General features: G+C 43.8%; 1 protein-coding gene across 2 annotated transcripts in view; it reads right to left on the reverse strand.

The window, feature by feature from the left end:
• Positions 1-356: 356 nt before the first annotated feature.
• Positions 357-27,000, reverse strand: part of gab2 (GRB2-associated binding protein 2) — a 33,538-nt gene continuing 6,894 nt past the window's right edge. Inside the window, exons 2-10 of one of the 2 annotated variants that reach the window (XM_079165634.1) lie at positions 18,897-19,197; positions 7,643-7,871; positions 5,071-5,666; positions 4,231-4,328; positions 3,763-4,042; positions 3,549-3,639; positions 3,319-3,421; positions 3,071-3,190; positions 357-2,959 (exon numbers count right to left, since the gene is read on the reverse strand). In XM_079165634.1, coding sequence (XP_079021760.1) covers positions 2,816-2,959; positions 3,071-3,190; positions 3,319-3,421; positions 3,549-3,639; positions 3,763-4,042; positions 4,231-4,328; positions 5,071-5,666; positions 7,643-7,871; positions 18,897-19,197 — 1,962 coding nt within the window. In that variant the 3' untranslated portion in view covers positions 357-2,815. Of the gene's footprint in view, positions 2,960-3,070; positions 3,194-3,318; positions 3,422-3,548; positions 3,640-3,762; positions 4,043-4,230; positions 4,329-5,070; positions 5,667-7,642; positions 7,872-18,896; positions 19,198-27,000 lie in introns of both variants that reach the window. The other variant, XM_079165633.1, reaches the window with a different exon arrangement.

The raw sequence follows: 27,000 nt of genomic DNA on the forward strand, positions 1-27,000 counted from the left end.
TGGTCAATCATGAAGCACGATAACGTTCATTTAACAATCACACCAGTTAAACAGATCACAGAGAAACTCATTCTTATTTCTTTTATATCTTGTATGCATTTGTAAATGTCTGGTACGAAAACACCTCTCAATGTACAGGCATACATCCTGACTGAAACCGCTTGTGTGTGTGTATCAGCTCTCACAAACTCTTATCTATCTTTAGCAATGCCAATGGATGCAGCTGCTGTACAACACAACAGGGGGCAGCAGACTTCAATCTCTGTGCATTACAGCAACAATTAAGAATGTGTGGGAGAGAGAGATGAGAACACAGTGTTTTGGTTTATATTTAAAGAGGAACCTAAACGCCAAACTTTCACTTCTTGATTTATTCTACGTCCACAGTTTAAGTCAACCATAATACAGGAATAACAAAGTCTCGTGTATCCCAAATGAACTGTACCACATTACCGTCACACTGGCATCGTCTGTCATATTGCTTCACAAAATCAAGACAGTTTGCATACATCAATGTTAGTAGAGAGAAGGTTTCCTTGTTTGATAGTTGTTGTTTTCTTTCCTTTTTACAATTATCAACTGCAAAATGCACAATAAATTAATAAATTAACACACAAGCAATCTGCAAATGTTTTACAGTAGTAGCAATAACAGTGGTTAAAAAAATGATCTCTACTAGTACAGTACGTCAACCCAGTGACAGTCTGACAGCAGATCTGAGCAGTCTTTTCAATCTCGCCCAGTCAGGCTGTCATTTAACATACTACGACTCACAATCTACCACGACACATACACAGCTCTTCTGCTTACAACGGGTATCTCTAGATAATAAATTACACATCCATTTCACTTCAGAGACTGACGGGGAGACAGGCTTTTCTTCAGTCTTTTCTTTCCTCTCTCACTCTTTGTGAATCACAGTTCACCCGAGAAGGGCTTTTGCCAGTGCAACTCAAGCTGCCAGCCTCCCCATTTCATGTATAGATCATACAAATTCAATTTGGGAATAAAATAAAAAAAAGAATAAAATACACGCTGTAACAAACTTAGCTTCATTTAGCCTGACCCCGTCCTCATGAATATCACTTGCTTACATGTTTCAGTAAAAAATAATGATAAAAAGAATACAAAAAGGAGTAAAAATGGTAGAAAAACATTAAGAAGTAAATCCTAATGAAATAATCCATAATACCATCTAGCACTGCATGGCCACACGATTCATAGAAAGGTCAAATAGGTATTCACCCTTTAGTGGTTCCAGCCCACAATGAAATACTGGACTTAAGTTGAACTAGAAACTGATCATTCAGTTGTCCTAAATACAATATGGCTCTCACTTGAATAATATTGTGAATAATTCAATTTCTCCAAGGCAAAATTTACAGTCAAAACTGAAATAAAAATATAAGGCAAATTAAACAAATAAAAGAGTTTAGGAAATTAAGAAAAACATTCTTTCCTAAACAATTTTTAAGTGACTCGGATCACTGGCAAATCTTCATTGTGGCACGCTGCCTTTGCGAGAAAAGCACGTTACATTACTGCAGTGCACCGTTTGTCTCAGACAAGTGCATCAAACAGTCAACAAGATGTGCTGCAAATATGTCATTCTATTAATAATTTACATACAGAAAACAATTACTCTTCAGAGACAGATAGCTGTAGTGTGTGGCGTATCAAAGACCGAAGACATACATCAGGAAAACATAAATATGCTATTCTCCTTCTACTTAGCTTGTATTTATGGTTTCCTTTTATTTATCTCTAGGGAGAGAGAAAGAGAAAATGAGGGAGGGGATATCTGAACTCCTTGGAAAGTACGCCTCCTGCTTCGTTTCTGCCTCCTCCAACTCAATCATTTTCTTGGTCAGTACACATTTCCGATGAAATGTATTAGAAGACTACCTGAAGTGAATTGCCCACTGAAGTCAAACCTACAAAGATACAAGATGCTTTTTCTTCTTCTTCTTTTGGTCGGCCTTTCTCTCTTCATTCTGTACATTGAGACGTTCCTGACTTTGTACCTGCATTGAAATAATTGGCCTGCCATCCAGCCCGACAGCTTTTAAATATGGTTTGGGCTCATACTTAATTGAAACCGAGGCAACAGCCATGTGCAGTCATCATTAGTGCTTCTGACACGGGCCTTTACGTAGTTGTAAGTCTGTATTTTTTCTTTTTTCTTTTACCAGACATGCACTGCTAAGCTGAAATGATTGCCCGCAGTGAAAATAATCTCTTCACTGCTTCTGCAAGGCTCAGCACAAATGATAGATTGAAGTGAAAAGAGAGAGTCTGCCTGCATGCCAAAATTGGAGTGCATCTTGGCATTCCTGAGACCAGTAAGCGTACTCTTACAGTATATTAATATGGTTATCGACCAGTTAGCCTCTGCTGCCCCTTTCAATGGCAGCAATTGGGTAAATCACCTGCTAGATGCCAAATGTTTGACTGTTGCAGAGGGAGAGGGGGGACGACAGCTTTGAGGAAACACCTAATTCATAAAGGATGGATTGATAAGTAAGGATGATATTTTCATACACATCAATTGTCCACAGACTGTTACAACAGTCTGCATGGAGAGCTTTGGCAGGACGCTTCACCTGTATATGGCCTGATATCCTGCATGTTAGCAGTGCATTGCAGTAAAAATCATCACAGAGAACAGGCATAGGATAGGTTATGGCTTTTTGTCCAAATAATTCAGTTTTAATCAAGCCCAACCAGTATTCATCGTGATGATAGACACATGATACTAGAGATGCTTGACTTAAGGTTGGTTGGACTTAAGGTCATTGTTTTGCACAGGCCAGTGTCAGGACTTGACCCCCTTGGCAGGTTCAGTAGACTGCCGCACATCGGTCCACTCTTGCATTGTGCTTTGCAGTGCCTGGGTCTTCTCCTTGTCAACTTGCACGTAGTCCACCTTCTCATCCGAGGTCACGGAGGATGTAGACGGCTGCGGAATGATAAATAAGCAGGAGTGAGATTCTGGCCCGGGGCGAACTGCACTGCGGTAGAATTAAAAACTAAAGCAGAACAAATTGAGTCTACAAAATCATCTGCTTACTTTTCTGTGCGGACTGGGTGACCCTGGCTGGAAGTCCAGCGCTAGGTAGTCCACGTTGCCACACTTCCGAGGGGCCGGGCTACTGGTGCCGCTCACGGCTGGGGAGGTAGACGCTGGGTTCTGCTAATGGGGACGAGAGAGGGAGGTTTCACTCACACAGAGTAAGCGTAGCACGAAAACAAGTGGATCATTAAAAACAAAGAACACAATGTGCTCTCCTGATCTCCCCTCCGGCTTTTGGGACTCACCATAGCCACATAATTCTCTTCACTGTCTGCAGAGTCGGTGCTGGTGATGCTTTGTGTGGAGATGGGACGACAATGCTGGGAGGACATGGAGTTCATAGCAGGCCTGAAGCAAAGCAGACAGGACTGTGAGTGCTTCTACCTTCTGACCGTGCTGGACAGTGTGTGTGTGTGTGTGTGTGTGTGTCAGTGGCCTTAGGTAACCTAGCTTGAATGACTGATATGAGACTCACATGGGCCGTGTCCAGGACATGGTGACTGGGCTCTTAAATGGCAGCTCATCAATGATCCCATTGTTCTTCAAATCAAGAGGTGTTGGCTTCGCTGTGGAAAACAAGAGCAGAGACTGTCAACAAAAAATCATTGTCCTTGTGAAAACAATCAACAAAACAAACAAGACAACCCAAACTTTGGGATCAGCGATGAGCTTTGCTGTCAGGAACTCACATTTTCTGTTAGGTTTGAGGTTTCGGTTGATGGGTGGTGGTGTGACATCACTGAGGCGGCTGGGCCGGTGACACAGGGAGGCGCTGCTCCCCTTACGGGCAGGTAATGTTGCAGAGAATCCTGGGAAATCAAAGTGATGTGGCCCAGGGCTCATAGGGATGTAGATATTTTTAGGGCTGTCAGCCTGGGCAGCGCTGAGTGGCGAGGAGCCAGGATTCATGGGCACGTAGTTGTCATCTGAGTTGCCGCTGTCTGAGCGAGTCAGAGGCGCTTTGGTTCTCTGTTGTCAAAAGAGACAGAGCGTGCATTCCTCTCTGAAACTCTCTGGGCTCAATATTGCAGGAAAACTGTAGCACTCAATTTGAGTAAATATAGTAGAGATGCTTTTTCTATCCATGCAGTTTATGATGTCGCACTAACAGCATCTGTCTGAGGAGGCAGTGCAGCTGAAGGGAGAGAGTGACTCACCAGGTAGGAGCTGAATCCGTCATTGACAGACTCCACAGACTGGCCGGAGTTGTTGAAATGGATGGGACGGTGATGGCTGTTCGTTTCAAACGAGGAGCCTGTGGAGAGAAGCGAGGAGAGAGATCTATGTTTACAACCGACGTGAACTCTAAAAAGAAAAAAAAGGGCTCCTCAAGTAAAGTATTACAGTATAGACAAAAAACGCCTGACATTTCCAGGAGAAAACTCACGTTTCTAATGAAACAAACAGAACACAAGTGACATTTCATTAAATGCTTCGCTGGGTTATAATTAGTCTCTGCAGCACAGGTGTGTGAACAGCCTGTAGCCTCACTAACAAGGGTCACAGGTCAATTCTAGTCTCTGGCTATACAAGGCCTGAGCATGGGCTTGGCGAAGCAGAGAACACAGAATAATAAGAGGCCGCGCATTGTGTCTGCTAGTGTTTTTTTTCTTCTTTTTTTCATTGCTTATCAGCCTGGAACGAGGCATTCTGGAGCGGGCTGTATGGCTTGAATTTCATTAGCGTCTCAACAGAACAGTGTCTGCTAGACTGGCCTGTTTGTTTCTGCTCAGCTGCTGGCGGTAAATCAGTAAAATGAGAGATAGAGGAAGAGGGAAAGAGTGAGAGGGGGAGGAAGAGGAAGCACAGAGTCAGAGCCGCACCGCAAGAGATCGGACTGATGAAGTCAGACGCGCATTTGAAAACAGGAAACAGGTCAAATGTGCGTTTTCAAAAGAATCTGTGCGAGTCAACTGCAATTGCGTTGAAAGAAACAAGTGTCGTTTTGAAGGAACGTATTAGGAAAGCAGTTAAAGCACTAATTGCATTCAGTGTACCTCTGTGCAGCCTGATGTTCTCGACAGCAGGGAGAGTATTCCTGCGAGGGATAACCGACACTGCAGGCGTCACCTCTCCATTCTGGCTCCCTACCGACTGGGGACTCCCCCACTGCCCCTCTGAACCCTGGCTAGGTTTAGGGGGCCTGGGAGGAGGAGCACAAGAAGACTCAGAGCTGGAGGGTGTCAAGGCATTGTGATTCTTATCAAACGTCCGGGGGATCTGGTAGAAGGAGCCAGGCGTCGTAGGAAAGTCGTAATTGTCAGTCGGACGTTCGTTGCTGTGCACGGTGGCGAGGGCGTTGCAGGGTGTCTTGAAGGTGTAAACCTCCTCGTCCTCCAGATCTGGATCACCTAGACCGCTGTGAGCCGGGGCCTCAGAGCTGTAACCTCGTGGAAGCACATAGCAGGCCTCCTGCGGGGAGTCATCAAGCCCCGGTAACTGGTGTTTTCCTGGCTTGGGCAGGCTGTAGAAGCCGTGCAACTGGCCGCCCATGCCGTTGAGACAGTGGGAAAAGCCATGGGAGAGTTTCTGCACCGCAGAGTCGCTCCCAACAAATAGATTGCTTCGCGTGGCCTGGGAGAAACTGGCACTCCTGCAACATGGACAGAGACATACACATATTACACAAATGCACACATTAAGTCTTTATGGTCCCCCAATTTTCACAGTGCCTAAATGCTCCCTCCAAAACAGACATCTGTCTCATACTCCAATGCCAACCTATGAAGGCAATTCCAATGAAATTATCCACATAGCCACTAGATGGCACTGTAGCACTTCAGGTCTCAGCCTTGTTAAAAAACAACAACAACAAACACACCTTGTCGTCACTGTCAGAGCACATTTGTGCAGCTCTAGCATACACATTCAATTTGAGTATTCTTCACATTTCCCTGAAAAGCTGATGCGTTTACATGTTTTCTGTATGTCGTCAGGGAGAGGACATTCGCGCTAAGAGGTAGAATGCTATGACTTTCCCACAGTTCTTCAGCTTCGGTGAGACACCCAAGGGACATGCCTCATTTATTCTGGCTCCTTCGTAGGGCTTGACCTTGAGTGCCTACTAGAGCAAACCTACAGCTTAGACATTTCTAGCCAGTTAGGTGAGCAATGGTCCGATTCAGTTGGCCAATGCAAAGACGAGATATCCTCAATGACTCGTTTCTTTATGTCTGTACTGATCCTCCTTGGGATGTTCTGCATGCGTCAGCTACACTGCAGGTTCCAAATGCTTGCGTTCAATCTCGATTATAAATGTAACCATTTGAAATGAATAATGCATCAAAAGTAACACAATTAATATTGACATAACATTTTGCTCTCTCTGACTTTGTTCCTTTTTCATGTCAGATGGCACGTTGTGTTTCATCAATTCTTCCTCCGTCTCCTTCCTCAGGATGTCAATCATCAATCAATGATCTTGTTCATTACTCTGCCTTCCATCATTGTGGCTTCATGGGGGCTTTTTACATAGATTAATTCATACCATTGGTCCTCAAACCAGTGGAGTTTCATCCTGACGTGAATCATACCCCGCCACCAGATGCCTGTCTTAATTAGCAGACCCACGGAGCAGAAGCTGGCGAGGGAGTGACAGAAATATCTGCATAAAGCTGATGAGATGGATTGTGAGGTTTGGTTTCACAGAGGTCCAACGCAGCAGATTTATGTGCAAATCGTGTGGCTGAGAGGGCAGTTCTACCCCGCACGAGTCTAAACCTATAGGAGTGATGAATTGCACCCTCAACCTCATTGATCATCTACTGTGCCGGCTATCTGCTGAATGGCATCATTATTAAAGCTGCCTTTTGATTCTTAGAAGCGGGCACGGCGGCAGCAGGAGGTGAGGTGAATGTTAATGGTAAAACTCAGGAGTGCATTTCACATAAACACTTGTTCCTTTTGTTCTCCCGCTCAGCATATAGCCGAGATAAGCATGCATGTCCTTATACATACAGTTGCTCAACAACCATCTTTTGGTGCATTGCATATTTTAGTGTTTATTTTGTATTATTGGGATGAATTACCTTTATTTTTCTGATATTTCATACAGCGGACTAACCAAAAACAGACATTTTATCTTTAAATAACTTTAAATATTGCAATGTAAAATTACATTACTCTATGTCAGAACATGTTATCCATATTGCCGATCCCCACCTATCCCTGTAGTATTTTATCATTTTAAATTGAATTCTAGCAAATAACAAAAAACTTGTTTGTTTGTAGAACCACAATGCTCGTAGAAACATTTCCTCCAGATTATCTATTACTCATTTTAGAATATTTTCAGTTTAGAATATTCACTTCAATTCAATATCATTGTTCAAAATGGGCACTTCCTCAGTCAGAGCACTTGTAAAATACATTATAACATTTCCACAATGCTTTGTCACACACACACACACACGTGCATGCACACAAAGCAGTTGGATATTTTTCCCCTGCAACAGTTGTTCCAACCCTTAGGGGCGTCTGAACTGAGGAAGCGTCGTAAACCTGTACGTTGACCTGCATTAAGGGATAACAGGAAACTGACACAGGACGCCTGAGGGTCGAGACCTTTACCGTGCACTCTCTGTCTTCCTGCTCATGCACTGATGGAGGAGGAGGTAGTCCTGGGGTGCGCTGTTGGACAGGGAGCTGTGGTGTGTGTGGCGAACAGGCACATCAAAGGTGAAGAGGACTGGCTGGCTGGAGTGGATGGGGGCAGAGGACTTGCGTTCTCCGGTCAGCGGAGCCATTGAGCCGGTGACATCTGCTCCGACAGAACGGGGCATATGGTGTAACCTGCCATCTGCAGACCGGAGAAATTGGAGTTATTGATTGTTTAACCCATAACATGTGCTTGTTTTATTTTTTTTCGAAACCCAATCTCACGGCTTGTCTTGGGAATTTAAAAGCAGATTGCAATCTTATGCTACAGAAAGTAACAATCTGCCAAATAATTGTTCATCCTTAAAACATTTTCCTTTTGTTGTCACAATTCTTGGAGTCAAAGGGCAGTGTGTAATTCATTTGAAGATTTTAAGCCTCAACATGACCTTGCCTTGCATGGAGTCTGGTATTCAGTAGGTTTCCGCCTGCACTCTGATCAATAGAGATGAGGGATCTGTCTCGAGAGAAAACAGTATCCTTCGGCTTTCTTTTAGGCCGCAGGGTACGAGTGATTTAACAGCCCATGATCCACGCTATTCTTTTTGACCAGTGTCTATGTGCTTTGTTTGGTTTTATTGAGTTGCATTGTTTTGCACAGCGGGACTGTGTGAACGACATGGTGGTACAGTCTTATTGTTTATGTGTGACATCCCTGATATCTGCATCGAAAGGCTACAAAGAAAAGATGAATCTGAGAAAGGGATGCTGCAAATAGACTAGGCAGGAGGCCAAATAGAGGAGGCGCACACTGAGCTGTAGGAGTAGAGAGTGGGCGGCCCACTGATCCATCGACCCATGGTGCTGTGTGCAACACAAGCTGATGGGGGGGGAGAAAAAAAACTCCACCAATCCTCTTGTGCTGATACCAATCTCTCTCTTTTTCACTGTACAGTAAATGCAAGGTACATACTACTTTCATCTATGTGAAGTCAAAAAAAGTGCAAAAAGAAAGACTAAGGTGATGTCTTAAAATTGTATGTTTTGTCCAACAAACAGTCTGGAACCCAAAGATGTTTAATTTACAAGGATATCAACAGAACAAGAGAGTACACCGTCTCATTTTAGAAGCTGGAATCGGTGTATGTTAAACATTTTGTTTTTTATAATTCACTCCTTTCTAACAGACAGGCATTTTGCTTATTCTCCACCATTCTCCTCCTCCTATGTCAGACCTTTACAGAGCACATTATGGGTCCAACTGCCCTTTAAGAAGAGGCTGATGCCCTGTGTGAGTCATAATGTGAGCTGACCATACAGAGGGACCACAGCCACTGCAAAAAAAGCAGAAAACACACACAAAACATGGAGTGTGAGCGTGTGTGTATGCATGTGGGCTGGTTGGAGGGCGGGGGTATTCTGAAGCCCAGTTAGCTGAATGAGGTCACAACCAGGCCTGAGGGGGGAAAAAGGCCTCTGCTGTGGGGTGCCCAGGCCAGTGGACATCAGTGAGATGCCCAGTCCCACCGCCACACAGGCAGGCCCCCCCCCCCCCCCAATGCTCCTCAATTACACCATTGTTCTGAGAGATTCCACTCTCCATAGGCTGGTTAGGCATCATCTCCTTTCTCCACAAAAAGCTTTGTAAAAGCTTTCATCCAGTGCGGTGAGCACTAGGGCACCACTAACATGGGTAGATATATTGATTTGTTGTAGAAAGACAGTCCCCCCCCCACCCCCCCACCCCCCCACCCCCGCCAGAGTGGAGAGCTGCATGGAAAAACACATGCAGGCTTAATGACTGAAGTACTGACGACACAACTTCAAAGCTAAAATGTAATCTGGTTCATTTTCACGACGTGTGTGTGCGCACAAGAGTATGTTTTTGTGCGTGCCCTAAATGGTTTTTGATTAACTGCCACACATGACTGTCAGAATACGAAGGAGAAGAAAGACGACTGGTCCAGTCCTCTGATGGAATAGCCTACATGGCTCATCACTGACACTAATGGGTCTGATGATGTATGTTACCACTGGGGAGAAATTCTATCAAGTCAGTCCACAACACAGAAATAAAGAAAAGAGCAGAAAATATAACACTAAAACTTTCCCTTAGGTGCTTCTGGTAATATTTTCCTCCACTGACTAATGTACTGTCAATATTAGGTGGTGAAATGTTTATTAACCAAAAGGTAGAAGTCATTTGTTACACTGCATCTGACAAAGAAAAGTAATAAAACTGGGAGAGACTGGCACAAGTAAAAAATAAAGGCTAATTATAGTTTTTTGAGTTACGAGCCTGACGTCATCACCAGCGGCTGTTTTCTCTACGACTACTCTGAAACCTCAACATCAAACAAGGCACTGACAAGAGACAAAGAGTTCTTCCCATGACATTCCTTCACTTTTGAAACAAACATCAGACTATCAACAACAATGCCTTAAAGGAGCATTTTGGTTGCTGAACGACATATGGCTATTCTGGGTCAAAGAGCTCCTAAGTTCATGAGCAATTTTTCAATTATGCTCTATAATACATCACCTATGTCTCATCTGCTCTCTGGCCATAATCTAATAGAAGCCGGCTGCTGGACTCAGGGGGCCAAAATTAGAACCCTGCCAGATCACTAAGGACAAGAGCGTCTTTGTAGGGTGCTCATTTCCTCTCAGCCCAGGCAAATTTAGACGAGGACATATGATAATCTTATCTGAAATGAGATATAAAAATAGAGAACACCACTGACCCATTGAATCGAAATGGTGTCTGATGGAAACATGAAGGAAGAGGAAGCATTTGAGTCGTCTCAATACAGCAGTTGTACACTTTTCATCAGGCTCACAATCGCTCCTTAAATATTCCATACAAGATAATCATCGAAAGTACGCCTTGTCCACCTGCCTTTAAATTGAGTACACAAAGAAAAATGCAATTTCCTTAATGGTTCCATACGAGATTGCACTTAAAAATATAGCCGCGGGGCTGAGACAGCTACAAGGAGTTTTGCAAATGAGCCTCTCAGATATGGCTCTGCAGGGTGGCCTGGGTGTGGTGGTGGTGGTGGTGGTGGGGGGGGGGGGGCGCCATCTTGTGACATAAAGGTCAGGGAGTAGGTGTGATCCTCCCAAGGGTCCCGTCAAAGTGCCCTTGAAAAAAGGCCTCTACGTGTACCTGCTCACTCAGTTTAAGTCAACTGGGAAAAGAGCAACGGCTCAATGACTGCAGTGTTAAGTATGTAGATACATTATTTGTTGTCCTGCATGGATCTGCCGGACCAGTGGCTCTTTAAAGCAACACTGTGTCCCAGGAGGCCGCATAGTGGGGTCCATTTGCATGTGTGGTTAGCAGATGGGGGGAAGAGGGGGGGGGGGGCAGACTGACATTACTGGATGAAGAAGAAGCTAGCTGCAGCGGAGGTGGGTTAGGTCGACGCCGCGGAGAGTTTTAAGCGCTGTGGATCGTGATGCTCTACACAGGACGAGGGGAAAATGGCGTCCTTGCTCTGCGGGTTGGTCTGAAGGGAACAAAGTGACGTGGCTGTGTCATTCTCCCTTGAAAACAGCCCACTGTGTGTCAAGCAGAGCAGGCACACAGTAGTGTCCCCTGATCACATTACTCCCCTTTGCCTGCCTGCTCAGCAGCATCACGTGAGCACCGCCTACATCGACTACACTGCGACATCAATTTGCCTCTAAAGACCGGACTGATCAATCACCTTAAAGGCTCAGGGCTTGTCGGGGCCAGTGCATGACAGAGTTCGGTCTAAACCAGCAGCTCATTTTCAACCCTCTGACCTCATTTTTGTAAGGCGGCGGGTGGATAAATACTGTAGACCTGCAACAGACGGATGAAGAGCTGAGACAATTTGTGGTGGAGGTTGAGTGTTGGTTTTCATTGTCTCGTTGAAAAAATGCAAAGGGCTGTGCCGCCGAATGCAGCCAACTGAGCCGAAAAACGAAAAAGGATAATTTGCTCTGACAATGCAGTGCATTACAGAATGGGAACACGCTCGTGTGGAAACTCAGAAGTCATGATGGATGGAGAATGTGATACTTGTGTATGCTCTCAACTACAATATACACTTTAGTGATTTAGTCAGGATGCTTTATACAATCACTCCAATAAAAATAAGTGCATTTCTAAGGGTGAATGCGTTAGATTCTGGGCTGAATCAATTCCCTTTGATTGTGTTTATATGCTGCCTGGTCACCTGTTAACACAGTGTCGGCAAAGCCACAGCTCAGTAAGAACCCAGGTTACCTTTTGGGAAAGAAAAAATTAACATCTCCATTGTGGACTCTCCATTTTTGTGTAGTCTTATAAAAATAATACTGAAAATCTCAAAAATAACAGGGATATTTTATACTCCATAACAAACTGTTTTGGCAGATTGGAGTAAAAATCTTGCAGCACCGGGACAGGAAACAATTTAAGGCCGACCGTAAGAGTAAAAGCAGCAGCAGTGACCTCTTCATTGATAAAAAGCAGAATGTCCTCCACTTTGCAAATACTGTGGACTTGCAGCCATGCTGTAAATCTGCCCGCATAAACGTATTTGCATCTAAACAGTTACATGAAATGTCTGCGCTCTCCTGAACACAGGAAGCAGCTCTGTAATTACGGCTTTATCTGCGCTAACACTACCAGCCTACCAATTACGTTGACTGGGTTATAGTGTGACAGAAGAGGCAGGCCTATCTGCACAACAGAAAGCAGATTGGACTCCAAATTGCTGATTACGAGATGAAGACAGGTATAAACATCTACTTTCAGCAGCAGAATTGCATATAAACAGTCAGCCAAAAAAAAAAAATCCCATTCCAGAAGAGTCCATCTGCAGCTTCCATGTGACTTTAGGCCGGGTAGCAGCCACCAATTAGAGTGATTGGCTTTGCCACAGGGCCAATACTAAACCTGTCATTTCAACAATTGAGCTGATGCCAAATTGAAGATGAAAAATGGCTACACACACACACACACACACAACCAGAATCTGTACACAGAAATCTACAAAGATAACCAAGGATGAAGGAAAACTCAAAATGTAGAGAAATGAAGGTTGATTTATGAGCAGCTATGCTTGTGGCATGAAGCTATCTAAACCAGAGAGTGAGCTGCAGTTTTATTTCTGTTTCTACAGCATACTTGTACCGATAACGACGACATAAAATTCGAAACATTTGCCTGATGTCACAACATTACACTACTACTTGGATGCTTTTGGTTTGTTGCATTTTGGGACATTCCTGTCTCGTCGGGGGACGTTTATGTGTTGGCAACACCAGTCGCAGTTTAACTGACATTTCTCTGGCACGGCTACTGTTGAGGAGAAAAGCAAACAATGGCCACAACTTTACTATTATCTTTCAAAAAAGGTTCCTCTTCAATGCTTGCTGGTATGTCTACATTTCACAGAGAGTAAAAATCTATGCCTCTCTTATGCAAGAATGAGCAAACGGGGGAAGTTCTGAGTCGACTAAATCAACAGTAACATTTATTATTTTGGAAACTAGATGAGATTGATGATTTGTACATCTGCACAAATCATCAATCATCAACACATGGGGTTTAATATAACCCCCCTTTGAATAAATCTAATCTCTTTTCAATAGCTATTTGACAAAAACTGCTGAGTCTGCTGTTGGAAATGCTGATTTAGTAGTTATTCTTTTTTTCCATTTCTCACCATCTTAAGGGCAACAGTTAAACTGAAAAACAATCCTGACTCTTTTTTTTTTTTTTTTCCAAGGGACAGCCAGAGGAACAGACAAAGTGAAGAGGAGGAAACCAAAACAGTGCGAGAGCCGTCATGAAAAAGAAGGAACAATAAAGCAAAAAAAAAAAAAAAAAATAAGGACTGCTGACAAGTAAAAACCTCATCCCTTAGTTGAGATTATCCTCGTCTCGGAGTTCAAACAGCTGGGAGAGAGCCGAACAAAGCCCGTGATTGACGAGATGATGTTCCATTCATTAGATTGTGCTCGGGGGTGGGTCTCCCTGGGTGCATACACACACCACACACCCAGCCATCAGTATCTGATAACAACAGCGCTAACACCCATCGACAGATTGAGAGAATTAGAAAAACACGTAACTCTGTGCTTATGTGTCGGTGCAAGAGGAGCTCTAATGTCCAATTTCTCCTGAAATCTTTTGCTTTTGGTTGTCAGGGGTTCGTCCAAGATTAAATGAGTGACAACTGGCATCGCTCTATTCAGCTCAACAGTTTCGTCTACATTCTGTCGGATTTCTTTATTTTTACAACCTTCTTTGATGATTTTTATGACGGGTGTGCACAAAGTATATTCAAGTCTCTGGTCTCCAGCAGCTGCTGCAGATGCTGCCAGTGGTATTGTGGGATGCACGGCAGTGGCATCAGTAGCAGACCGACCTCAGACAGCTCTGTGGCAGCAGAAACCTGACCTTCCAGGGCCATGGAGTCTCGTTATTTCAACAAAAAAATCAATGCACATGAAGGGCACTTTGGGAGGGGAGAGAGAGAGAGACAGGCGTGCGTGTGTAGAGAGGGAGAAGCCAAAGGAGAGGCAATGTTTATGTTTGTGTGTACTGTACAAACGTATCTGTAAAATGTGTTATATATGGAACACTGGCCTGTTTCTCTGTGCCTTAGATAATGCCAAAAAGATCAGAATTAAATAAGACGTTGAGAATGACTTCTTTCCTGAACGGTCATTTCAACCATATGTCCAGATATTTTCTGCTTGGCCTTTGTATTAAGCATGCCGGTAGTTTTAGTTGGATTGGCCCAGAATTTAAGATATCCTTCTCTTAGCACAGTGAAAGGGGCGGATGGAATTGCATTTGTGCTGCTCAAAGCTTTTAAAAATTAGATTTCAAAAACTCAACATCCAGGTTTCTTTATGGAAACAATGTCCCGGTCACTTTGGATATTTGACATACCTAACAGGAACTACTTTCTGCTGTTAAATGTATTTACATTTATCTTCTTACTGTTTTGAGGAGCACAAACAAAATTAAATTCTCCTCGGTGCATGCTTCAGAGGCAAATATCTTAAAATATTAATAGCACAAAACTGTCTCCATGGCCACCACCAGGATAAATTAAGCTTCTTTGCCATTGCAATTGAGGTGAATTTACTCTTTAAATTCCTTTTTTCTTTAATCAAACCTTTAAGAAATAAAAGTAATTGCAAAACAATCAAAGTAAAATGTCAAAGTAGAATTGTAGGACCTATAATGATGACAAGCACCAAAACATCAGCACAAATATCTTATATATTGTGCAAGGTACTGGCCACAAAATGAATGTCAAATGGTCAGTGTGTGTGTGTGTGTGTGTGTGTGTGTGTGTGTGTGTGTGTGTGTGTGTGTGTGTGTGTGTGTGTGTGTGTGTGTGTGTGTGTGTGACAATGTGTGGGGAATTGAGTGTGAGAGACAGAATATTTATACAGAATAAAAACAGATCTAACCAAAGACAGAAAGAGGGAGAACGTTGTGCAACAATGAGCTGCAGTCATGTGCTGCCCTTGGCCAACCTTCCTCTCAGTCCCAAGAGGCAGCTCACTACTGGCAGCAGAGGCCAACTCTGACTGACAAAAGTAAGTTCAGATCAAAGTGCCGATACAACAAATGCAGCCGGAGTCTCAACAAAATCCTCTGAGAAACACAAACACTTCTACGCTGCTTAACACTATTGTGTAGCTAAGCCTGATCGATCTCGTTCACAATAATCTTAGACTTCCGATTGGCACTAGCTGTATTGGAACAAATAATGTCACTATGTAACATTATGGCTGCAGAATGCAATCAATATGAACCTCAGACACCCAGGCTGATGTGTTCTGGTTAACACCTTCTGTCTGCCTCTGTGTGAAATCAAACATGTTATCTGCGCTTCTTCCGTTCGTCTCCGTCGGCTTGTTTACTTTCAATAAGAGGAACTAACTTCTTCGAACTTTCTTTTTTTCCCCTTTGTTTACCTTTCAGAGAGGGAATTCCCAGCCAGTTAGGAGACACACTGGCTCAGATCTGCAGCTGTCTTGCCAGGAGGAAAACCCACAAAATACCTTTACTACTAAAAGATGTTAAAGTTATCCCTCTGTTAGCTCCAATTACCATCCGCATGTCTGAGTCACTTCATCAAGCTGTAATCACAAAAGCCACAAGTACATGTTTCTGCATCGATTGATAAAAGCTCAGCATGTTGAGCAACAGTTAATGTGTTGGTGGTGTGAAACCGTGGCTCTGATCCATGCGCATCGTGTGCTCACAGGCTGAAAGATCAGGATCGGAGATGTTGCAGGAGGAATACTGATGCAGGTGGGGTGTGCCCCTTCTCTCACATACTCTATTTCTCTTTGAGGTCAAATTAATGGTGGCTTTGGCAAGAGCATACACGAGCAAGGGCTTCAGTTCCCCGTTGGATAGGGCTGTCTCATGGCAAGGTATATCAGAGAAGAATATGATAAATATAGCGTACAGGCGGGCCTTTCTTTTAGGTGTCTAAAATACCCTTTGCTGCTGCCCCGTCCACAGTACATGGCTTTGATCCTCCAAACTGGGCGCGTGCAGACCGCCATCTACTTTAGGTAATACACAGACTATGGAGTAGATCCTCACACAACCCCGCTTCATAAAAGACCCGAGCTGTCCCTTTAAGAGAGCGGCAATGACGTAACAGGGAACCAGTGGTAAATCGAGCAGCTATGCCCTTGAGGAGCAGATGCATGAAAGAATAACATCTACGTTACCACTTTTCTCCAGGATGTTTAGTTCACAATTTAAGGAAATGGAAAATGGAAAACTACTACTAGTAGTACTTAAGGACTGAAAGATATTAAGTGGTAGAAGAACAAGGGAAGCTTATACCTCGTAAGAGTTGCGTAACATTTCCCACGTTTGTCCAGAGCACTGAAACGCTTAAAGAAGGTGTTAGTTTTGGTTTATAATGCTTGTCAAAGTCAGTCAGGGTTTCTATAATAAATACAGCCCTCTGGCATAAATTATGCTGAGAATTTGTATTTAGCTTGGAGCAAAAAGCTAGCACAAAGTGGGGCACTAACAAATTCTAATTTCTAATTTGCCACCAACTAAAATAGAGTATGGAAAATGGATTTGGGGCACAGAGTGATAACAGTTTCTAATAAAGTTCCTCAGAAACAGTAACCACATATTTCGGTGAAAACAGAGTTACATGACCCAAAAAAGCCTGGACGTGATGTTTACACTACAGGGACTGCAACCACTAACGCAGCTGTCATGACATACACCCTCTCACTCCCCCAACCCTTTCTCCCAGCCACACCCCGCTGGCTACAGTTGATACAGTTTTAGATTCATAACAGGGCTTTGCTAATTACCGAACTTGGACCTGGGGGAGCCCCTCCTAATGTGAGCATTATTACACAGCTGTTTTTTATTCCACACCTGCACATATTGCATGTTACAGATGATCAACCATGTGCAAAAATATTAACGTCCACCAGCTGCCAGATGGCGGGAAAACAACATCATGAGTGCAATCTGGAAGGGTAGGATGAAGAATATGAGGGGAGTGTGTGTGTGTGTTAGACAAACTCATGAAACACATGATACTGAATTATGCCGGTCACTATAATTACATTATTGACTTACCAGAAGATATATTATCTTGACCTTTATCATGACATTTTTGCTGACCTGTTCTCTTTACATGCATGTTTGTTTACATGAATAAAGTAATTTTAGACAACACATTGTCAGAATAAACAGCAGGGTTTTCCATTATAAGCCACTGCACAGACATTGCACACTTTTTATTGTTTGTTGTGTGGTTTTATTCATTTAGGATATTTGAATACAGTTTCGATATTCTGATTCAATGTGTGAATTTTCTAAAGAAGTAAAAGTCAATTTCTCTTTGAAAGGGTGCACTTGCATTACTATGCTGATATATTATCATTATATCAGTGTCCTGGCATAAGATGATCTTAGAATGACAATAATATCTGAAGAGTGAGTCCACCCTTAAGACCACCACCCTGCTGATTAAAGGGAGAAGAGTTAAGAGTGTTTGTATCGCCATCTTTAGTTTTGACTCATCATCTTGTAATTGCAGTGCATTTGTTTTGTTTAATGGTTTGAGATCAGAGCAGAGTGCAATTCAGGTAATTAAGGATTGCTCTTCTCTGTCCCAGACAGAAGCCGGTTTACATAAGAACACTGCTGCATAAAGGTGTTATCACTCGCATGTCTTGCCTGAAGCGCTTTAATCCAGCGTGATTCAAGGTTTATCAATGGTAGCCCCGAAAGTGACACAAGCCCTTCTCCTGCACAAAAGACCAAAACAGAACACAGCTGTGGCAAAAACACAAAACTAAGCCTCTGTATCTGCTGCTGACTTTAAAAATGGCCCATACTAAGAATTTCCATCATCCTGAACACAACAGCTCGGACCCCTTCTTTAACAAAACAAATGAAGAGAAAAATCAATAACACTCTCAGACACTGTGTCCATTTATTTGGCAGGGATGTTCCTATTCCACTCTCTCAAATAGCAAAGATGGAAAGAACACAATTGCCAATGATATCATGTGACTGGACCTCTGCTGCTGATTTCTTTTGTGAAAACTAAGATGCAATCTGTTCCAAATAACATGAGAAAGCACAGAGGGAGACTGATAAAAGGGAGGAGTTATTGTATTTGGTTTTCTACGGCATATATGCCTTCGACAACAGAACACATTGTATTCAGTCAGTAAAGATACAGTATATGCATATTATACTGTTTATATTGTGTATTTAGCCAATAAAATGTCTAGAATTTGTGAAAAAGTCCCATCATTATTATGATATAAAACAAGGAAAAGCAGATAATCATTCATAATTAAGAGCAAAGCCAGCAAGTGTTTGGCAAGTTTTGTTAGATAAATGACTTGCAAAATGAATCGATAACCAAATTATGTCGCTCATTTTCTGTTAACCAACAAATTCATGAATTGACTAATCATTTCAGCAAATATTATCACACTGGAAGCATGACTGTCTGCCGTACCAACTAAGTGTTTGAACATTCAGATTTGAGATAGTAGCAGAAGAGCGAACGATTTCCAAAGCTAACCTGAAAAGTTGTAACTGAAATTTGAAATGTTGTAATGAGTTTTTAATGAGTTCATTTGAAACAAAACCACTAAACTTGGTAGAGGTAAAAGCGGAGACGGTGGAGAGATAAACAACACAGTGGCAGAGGGACAGGTCAGGGTTTCCTACCGTGGTTGTCGTCCGACTGGTTGAACCCACACAGCTGGCAGATGGAGCGGACCCACTTGTTCATCTCCTCCTCTGTCTCGGCTACGAGATAAAAAGTGCGGTCTGAGGTCTTGATGTCAAACACAAAGCTGTCCTGGAACTCCTTCCTCTTGAAGGTCAGGCCGGCGTCCACCTGTTCGCAGCAGTGCAGGTCGATGACCCGGATGGGTTTCTTGGAGTGGTCGTTCTTGTAGTACTCGAGGACATCGGGGTCACCGCTCATGCGGCCGCTGCGGAGAATGAACCAGCGTTTCTTCCAAGCCTGGGAAACGACATAGAAAAAAAAAAAAGGTATGAGGACATCACCTCGGCACACACAAAGAAAACGCCTACCCTGTGAGCCAGAAAGTCCAAAATCATACATGTGTTGATGGGGAGAATTTGATAAAAAAAATCAATTCTACAGATTCAGTTTACTTTCTCACTATATGCCATGCAGAATGTTGCTGTGGCAACACACACTCAACAGCTGGACTTCAGTTGTGATGTTAACTGTTGATCAAACAGACCTCAGAGAAACTTAAGTCGGCTCTATTGAGAAGGTTACTGTGCTTTGGCACGCATGCGGTTGTGTGTGGTTTGCTCTGTGCGTTGGAGGCTGTGCGATGGGGGCTGGAGGCAGCAGGTGTTTACTCCCTCCCAACGTATTTCCTGTGTTGATATCCCTCCGTGAGCTATAAGAGAGAAGCACAACTCCTCCACCAAAAACTTCATCACAAGACTGCGGGCTCCTCCCACGCGAAGTGCACGGTGAATGGCACCGCTTTGCTCCAATCAAAACTACATGAACGTGTGTCAGTGGGGCTGGAGTCCTCCACGAGTGTAAATAAACACCCCTTGTCATAACCACATGAGAGGCAGAAGCACACGCTCCAGTTATGATGCAAACGCGAGGAACCTACAATGAAGCGTGTCGATTTTTTTACACCAACAACACAGCTGTTGTATTTGTCAACTGGAAAAGCGTAAAGGAAGAACAGTATGTTTTTCCCAGTGGCTGTCTTAAAGGGCCTCTGTGTTCTCTGTGCTCGGAGACAAAAGAGGAAGATAGACCAGGAAGGGAAAGGGGGAGTAAAGGGGGGTTTGGACATCTGCCAGTGATGCACTTCCGCCAGGCAATGTCTCTCACATGCAGGCTGCTGACACACAGGATCCTGCAGGCCCCCTCTCTCTCCATCAACACAGACGCTGCTGCAAGGCTAACTCCCCCCCCACACACACACAGACACACACACACACACAAACGCAGGGCAGAAAAATGGATCGCATTGCATCTCTCTTGAGCTTTTCATAGAGGTGTTCCTACTGTATCTTTCGCTGGAAATATGTGTGCAACCTTGCGCTTTATGTTATTACCTCTGAGAGGCATTTCAGGGCTAAAATTAATGACGGCTGAATTAGCTGCTTCGGTATCAGCATTCCCGGTACTGTGCATGCATGCTGGCTGTCTGTCACACTGTCATGGGCTCACTGGCACATTGGGACACACACTGGGACACATGGAACAGATCCATCTTTAATAATGGTACACCTGCCTGTGCTTTTACATAAAGCTGTGATCTGCATTCTGCTCAGTGGTCATCGCTGTGGTGCCTCTGCATCAATCAGATCAATTAAAGAGTGTGTGGTGCCGTGAGATGACTTCTCTTCTTTTTTTACTATCACTGCTAATGCTAACTACAGGGATGCGTCTCAATTCCTGTCTGTAAACATTGTGTTTAAAACCTCATATGCAGGTTTTTCCTAAATAAACACTGCCGCAAGACCATTTCTCTCTCTCTCTCTATATATATATATATATATATATATACTGTATATGTATTTTTGGAGACGAGATCCGTCAATCCTCACTCAAAACGTTACTGAAGTGCTATTTCAACATGTTAGCAGTTCTTTTAACAGCAACACATTTGCTTTCTCTCTTTGCTTTTTTTTTCTCCAGGATGTGCAGATTGTGATCTTATCTTCCGTGTGTAGCTGAAGTACTGCTGAGGTTTTGGGGGTATAAGACTTTTTCATTTTATTTTCTGTCAGCCTGATACACAGTATCAGTATGACCGTAATGGAGGGAGAGCCGTGCTGCTGTGTGCATCCTACCACAATAAGTTCAATCAGCTCTATCTGATGAGTTGTGCAATTGTATCGGCTCATTTCTCACGATGAGAGGATGTTGGGAATGTTCACTAATACAGATTACACTGGTAACGGGTGGGAGGGAACAAGATTCCAAAGAAGTCAACAGTGTAACTCCTCAAGTGACCTTCTAAATGACTTCGTTGGACTGTGAAGTTTCTCTTTTCATGAAAATACAGTACAGCCGTCACACTCTTCTAAAGGAACACTGCACACATTTTCTTTCCCCCGTCCAGGTCCACAAAGCTCTTCGGTTAAGTGCCATTACAGCGTTGACAGAGAAAATGCTATAACTCTTGCGAACCCCATTTAAATATTATTGCCTTTTCTGGAAAGAGAGAGCATCACTTAATTGAGACCTGGAGCGCTGCCCAGCTCCAAGAGGTCAGTGCGACACAGCTGGGTTATTCCTGGCATCCTTCAGCTGCGGCCAGCGTATTAACCCAGGACAGCCACAGCTCTCGACCACGAGGGAAGACAACTCATTTAGGAGGCCTTGTCATACTAAAAATAGAACGAGTATTTTCCATAGGAAGAGAAGCTGCTGCCTAATTCAAGAACAAATTAATTTACAGCTCGCTCTGAATGAGAGGGGTGAACAATGTTTCCCTTTGTCAAACTCTCTGCTGAGCTCCTCACAGATATGTTGCATGCAAAATGAGAGGCAATGTCTCAAGCGCGTTCAGTTTCAAATCAGCCCTTTTACACGCAACTGGCAGTGCAGCTTTCCCTCCGTCTCTCTCTCTCTTTCTCTTTCTCTCTCTCTCTCTCACGCACTCTTTCAAATTTGAGCAAACTTCCCCAGTGAAGTAAATCATGGGGGAGGAGGACACAACAAAATGAGCTAACCCACCCACCGCCTGTCCTACAGAGCATGTCTAAGCCCATCGATCACTGTCTAAGCGCTGGGAAGTGAGGGCTGAAGCTGTAAAACTAGGCTGAACTCTCCCGGCTCTCCAACTTTCCCCTCCCCCCCATAGCTTTTGGTTTAAGCTGCATCACTGTTATGGGGAGGAGAAGAAATAAAGGGAGCGAGACAAGCGAGACCCACTGCCCTTGTTAACAGTGGACCACTGAGAGAGTCGTGAGCCACCCAACCACACCCAAAATGAACATGATACCATACATTATTGTTTCAGCAATACACTGCAGACAACACTGGACATGTTGAAGCTTTTGTCATTCTTTCCGCAGAAGAGATCAAAGTCAAACAAAGGTCAAATCTAAGCAAAAAATAAAGAAGACACAACTTCATGAAGCACAAAACAAACATTTGACTGTAAATGAGACGACAGTAAAGATAGAACTCTGTGAAAACATCCTAATACCTAAAACCCTGCTATGTGGATTGTCAGGGTCTCAACTGTACACTGTAAAAAAAATTAAATAGATATTGCCCGCCAGCACTTAAAGCTCTCCAAGAAGAAGAGCAGCCATCCGTATCTATGAACGCACAGCGTTTAGTCCCCTCCGTCTCATTCAATCACCCCATAAAGGCTTGATCCTACCTTGCTCCACCATGGTCTCATGTGTCCTGCGCTGGTGGCAGCCAGCTACAGATACAAGGAGACTACAGTGGAGCACAACGGCCAACACGTCCGCATCTATTTCAGATGACTGGGGAAGGAAAAACCTTTAATAACAAAACTGCGCGAAACAATCTTTTGAGCGAAGTTCGCATCTATAAATAGGATCAGAACTGGTTTGTCTGGCCAATTCCTTTCGTCTCTTTGCCTGTTGATAAGTGGACATGTTTTGTTCTATTTTTGGCAGGCAGCAAAACAATGATGCTGTGGGAAAACAAACACAGTCATACAAAGGGGATACGAGCGTCTGGTATGTGTTGATAGTTCTCCAGGGCTTCACACCACAATTTTAGGAGATAAATACACAGCGACGGCTGATAAGTCACGCAGTGATGGTTCACTGTATTTGCCTCATATCGTTAAAGACAAGCCCAGTCTCGCGTCTTTGTATCCAACTCACTCTGCTGTCCTGGCAACCCTGACTAACGAACTTGGAGATGCTTGTGGCCTAAAACAATTATCCAAGGTGTGCCTTTTACGGCAACAGAGCAAAACATGGTGTGTGGCTAGTAGCCGGCTGTGTCAACAGGGCCGGCCGATAAGCATCAGTCCGCATGTTTTTAAATGTGCGTGAGCAAACATCCAAGCCAAACACGTATGTCATTCGCGTTGCGGGTTAGAATAGTCTTGTTTACCTTTCAAAAGCAGGAGAGGAGGAGACAGCAGCTAGTTGTTTTTGACTCCTCTGCTTTACCTGCTGCTGCAGTACACACACCGCACAGCTGCACAAACACCGGCACTGTGGAGCTGCGGCGGAGCCTCGCAGCCACCTCGCCCGAGTACTGTTCTCTCATCTAGCAGCTCTTGTAAAAGGTCGTGTGCATGTGCCGTGGCAGGGCGAATCGCCTCTTGTGACGCTGAATGCTTTGGCTGCAGTCTGGAGTCTGCAGTCTGGCCTCGGGCCCAGCTCTCACACACACACACACACACACTAACAACACCATGATGAGACGGCATGCACTGGTGCTGGGCCATTACTGCTTAATTATAGTACAAGGTGAAGTGAGAGGGGTCCCATCAGTGTTCTCAGAGGTCCCACTGGTGGGCTTCTAAGGGATGGGAGAAGAGCATGGAGACAATTAAGAGGGGGAGAAAAAGTAGTGGGGGCGGTCTTTGGTATCTAATTGCAGCCAATGGGGACTCCCAGCAGTTCAGTATGAGCTTTCACATAATCTGGAAGCTCTATAAACAACCTTCGATCTCTTGTAATTCATTTAGGGAAACTTATTTTACGGCTGGTTGTGTTTATTGACAATATTGAACATTTGAATAGCCAAAAGTTTAGCTTCTTTTGTAAAACGAAAAAGGAGTTCCTAGAAAAACATGTTGACATCCCTCAAGCAGTGTCGTAGTCAGGACCACCGAGTCCGAGTCCGAGTCATGCCCGAGAGCAGAGTGTATGGAGACCGAGACGAGACCAAGACTTTAAAGAGGTTGAGACAGAGTCGAGACCAAAACCAGAGCAGTGTGTGTTTCATACTGCATGACACACTTCAGATAAAATGTGCAACATGCAAACCAGAGGCACTCCTCAAATTGATCTGAAAGATCCACATTCCCATTTAAAACAAGATTCCTCTTCACTCACCTCTTTAATTGCCTCACAGACTGTAAGTGTGCCATGAGAAATGACTTGATAAACCAATCAAAAGGCTTAGCAGAGGTGCATTTTATGTGGCAACTCCCCCTTGTTTTCTATGAGCAATCACATTAATGATGTTCACTAATAAATCAGACAATGCACAGGGAATTTAGGAATATCTTTGCATTTTGGGTTTTGATATAAAATCCTGATTTCTCTTGGTCTGAGACCTTGAGTGACCCTTGTTTTAAAAGGTTACATACCAAACATTATAATGAATGATCCTGGTTGACATATGTTAGCATGCAGCAGCTTTCCACTTATCATCCTGAATGGTTACTGGTTCTAAGTGAGGACAGCAGACAGAGCCCTCCTACAAGAGTCCCCTGTAATGCATTCATAGCACATCTATTCTATGTGGGTGCTGCTTCCCAGCTTCTCAAAGTTAAAGAAGAACAAAAGAGGAATATTTAGCACATCGATGACTTCATTTCTTGTCCCTTCTGGTGCCTGAATAAGGCTAGAATTTCATAATTCAATAAAAAAAAAAACTCACAACAAAAGAACGGCAGCGAAGGAACGCTTTGCAACGCATTAATTAAAAGGTGGGACTGCTAGAATGGCCATTATTGTGTGAGCGAATGCCCGAACACTTGTGATCCTGGTTAATGTGGTGAGAGGGGACAAAGCTGGACGGGCTGCAGCAGACAATGACGACAGAGCCCCGATTATGTGGTCCTAATCAATAGCGGGTCACACGTCAGCCCACATTCCAGGAACAGATGGGAGTTTCCGCATGTGAGGGAGTGCAGCCCAGTTACATTTGAAGAATATCGCCTGGCCATTCACACGTTCGCACAAAAACACCTTTCAGATTTGCATTGCAACGCTTTCAAAGTTTGACCCAAAAAAACCCTGAAATGCAGAACATGAAAGATGCTCTGTCATTTCACCCCTCCCGTAAGAATCACTAAAATAGGTTTGTCCTATTTTTTGTCTCTGACAGGTGTCCTGTACCTGTATTTACCTATGTGACATCAGTTTATGTAACAGCGAGCTTAAATAAACCACACATGGACATGAGGGAGCGTGGGGACGTTCCTTGGAAGTCTTACAGTTTACACAGAGCTCCCCGTCGCGGCTCGGAGCTAAGATGTTAAGCAGACAGCTGTCCCAGACAAAGTTTATAACAGACATTTCTGGAGCACTTCCAATAAATTCAACGTCACAAACGAAACAGGAGTCCAACAGCGTGCCTACAATGTGTGGCCATTTTGCCTTTTTCAGCAGCTTCGGGCCCATTATCTGTCTTCGAGCGGTGAGGAGATCCAGATGCTCCCGGGTCGGACACGGCTCTGTCCCATCCGTGTGCCCGGAGAAGTAAACATGAAAAAGATGTAAAACAGAATCGCTGAGAGAATAAAAAACTACAGGCGTTTAAAGTCCAACGGATGCATTAGAGCACCGTTAAATCAAACTGCTCAGGTTTCCCCAATAGTCAAAACACTGACCTTGGAAGGCTGGCAGCTGCAAGACATAACCCATGCAGATAACACCCAAACAGGCCCATAAATTATTGTGTGTTAATAAAGAAGGTGGGAGGTTAGCGGGCCAAGACGGACAGGGTAGGAACGTTTAACTGTTTTCCTCATGCACACAATTGCTAAGTTCACATTCTCCTTTTGAGCAAGGCATCAGATTTGAAACCCGTTCAGTGCGTTTAGAGCAGGGCCTGATGTCGTTCCGCTTTCATGACATTATGGGAAACAACATTTCCACATACAATGTCATCATATGGCGGTGACGGAAAACTCCATCCCACAGGTGTGATGATGATAAAAAGGGACGCTGCATTTCGGTACCCACAGTGCTTATTCACTCACTTCACGGGAGCAACGATCTGCAAAATCTGCGGCGCATCCCATGAAAAACAACCTCTCAAAAGCTCTCGGCAGATATAATCAGCCTCAATTTGCAGTTGAACACTTCCATCATTAGGGAAAATGAGTAATCTCTCGCCGTGTCTCCGTATCAGCAAAAGGCTGGGCTTATTTAGCGGGAGCCCGCCCTGACAGTTTGACTAACGGGGAGCATTATCTTTAATCAGAACTCTTTGTGTTACTTCCGCTGCCCCTGCCATCTGCTGCGGCTCATACACGGCTGTGTGCGGAGGGTGCGCCGTGAGCATCTCCTGGTCTCTCTGGCTCTTGTGCACCAAGGTGGCTTTGGATGCAATGACGCTGGATAAAAACACAGTCTCTTCAACAGCACAGAGTAGAGACATTTGCATGCAAGGGGAACGTCTGACCTCAGCTTTTCACTTTGTATTTGATTCTTTAAAACACACTGGTATCGGGAAGGGGAAAGAAATGTTATTGAACATCTCATGATCATTAAAGCCGACCACAGATGCTTGTATGCCATTGTATGCCATTGCAAAGTATATTGCGTGCACCAGCACACACAATCCCACACGTTTCAGTAGTTGCCATTAGTAATATCTTCATGCACACAATACTTATGAGTACAGTTTGGAATCTGGAGTGTGACAACTGAATAAATGCACTTGTTCGTGGTTAATAATTTGTGAGATGGAATACGATATAAAAGGTTGTATCCAAAAGTATTTATGATTAGTCCAAAGAGATGCTAATGAAGTACAATCAATATTTGGCACATTTAATGAACATATACATTTTTCCAACACTTAAATTGATCACTTTGTAACTTATCATTAAAGGAAACTAACTGCAGCTAATAATTT

Source organism: Pholis gunnellus (genome assembly GCF_910591455.1).
Source record: "Pholis gunnellus genome assembly, chromosome: 9".
NCBI classification, from domain to species: Eukaryota; Metazoa; Chordata; class Actinopteri; order Perciformes; family Pholidae; genus Pholis; species Pholis gunnellus.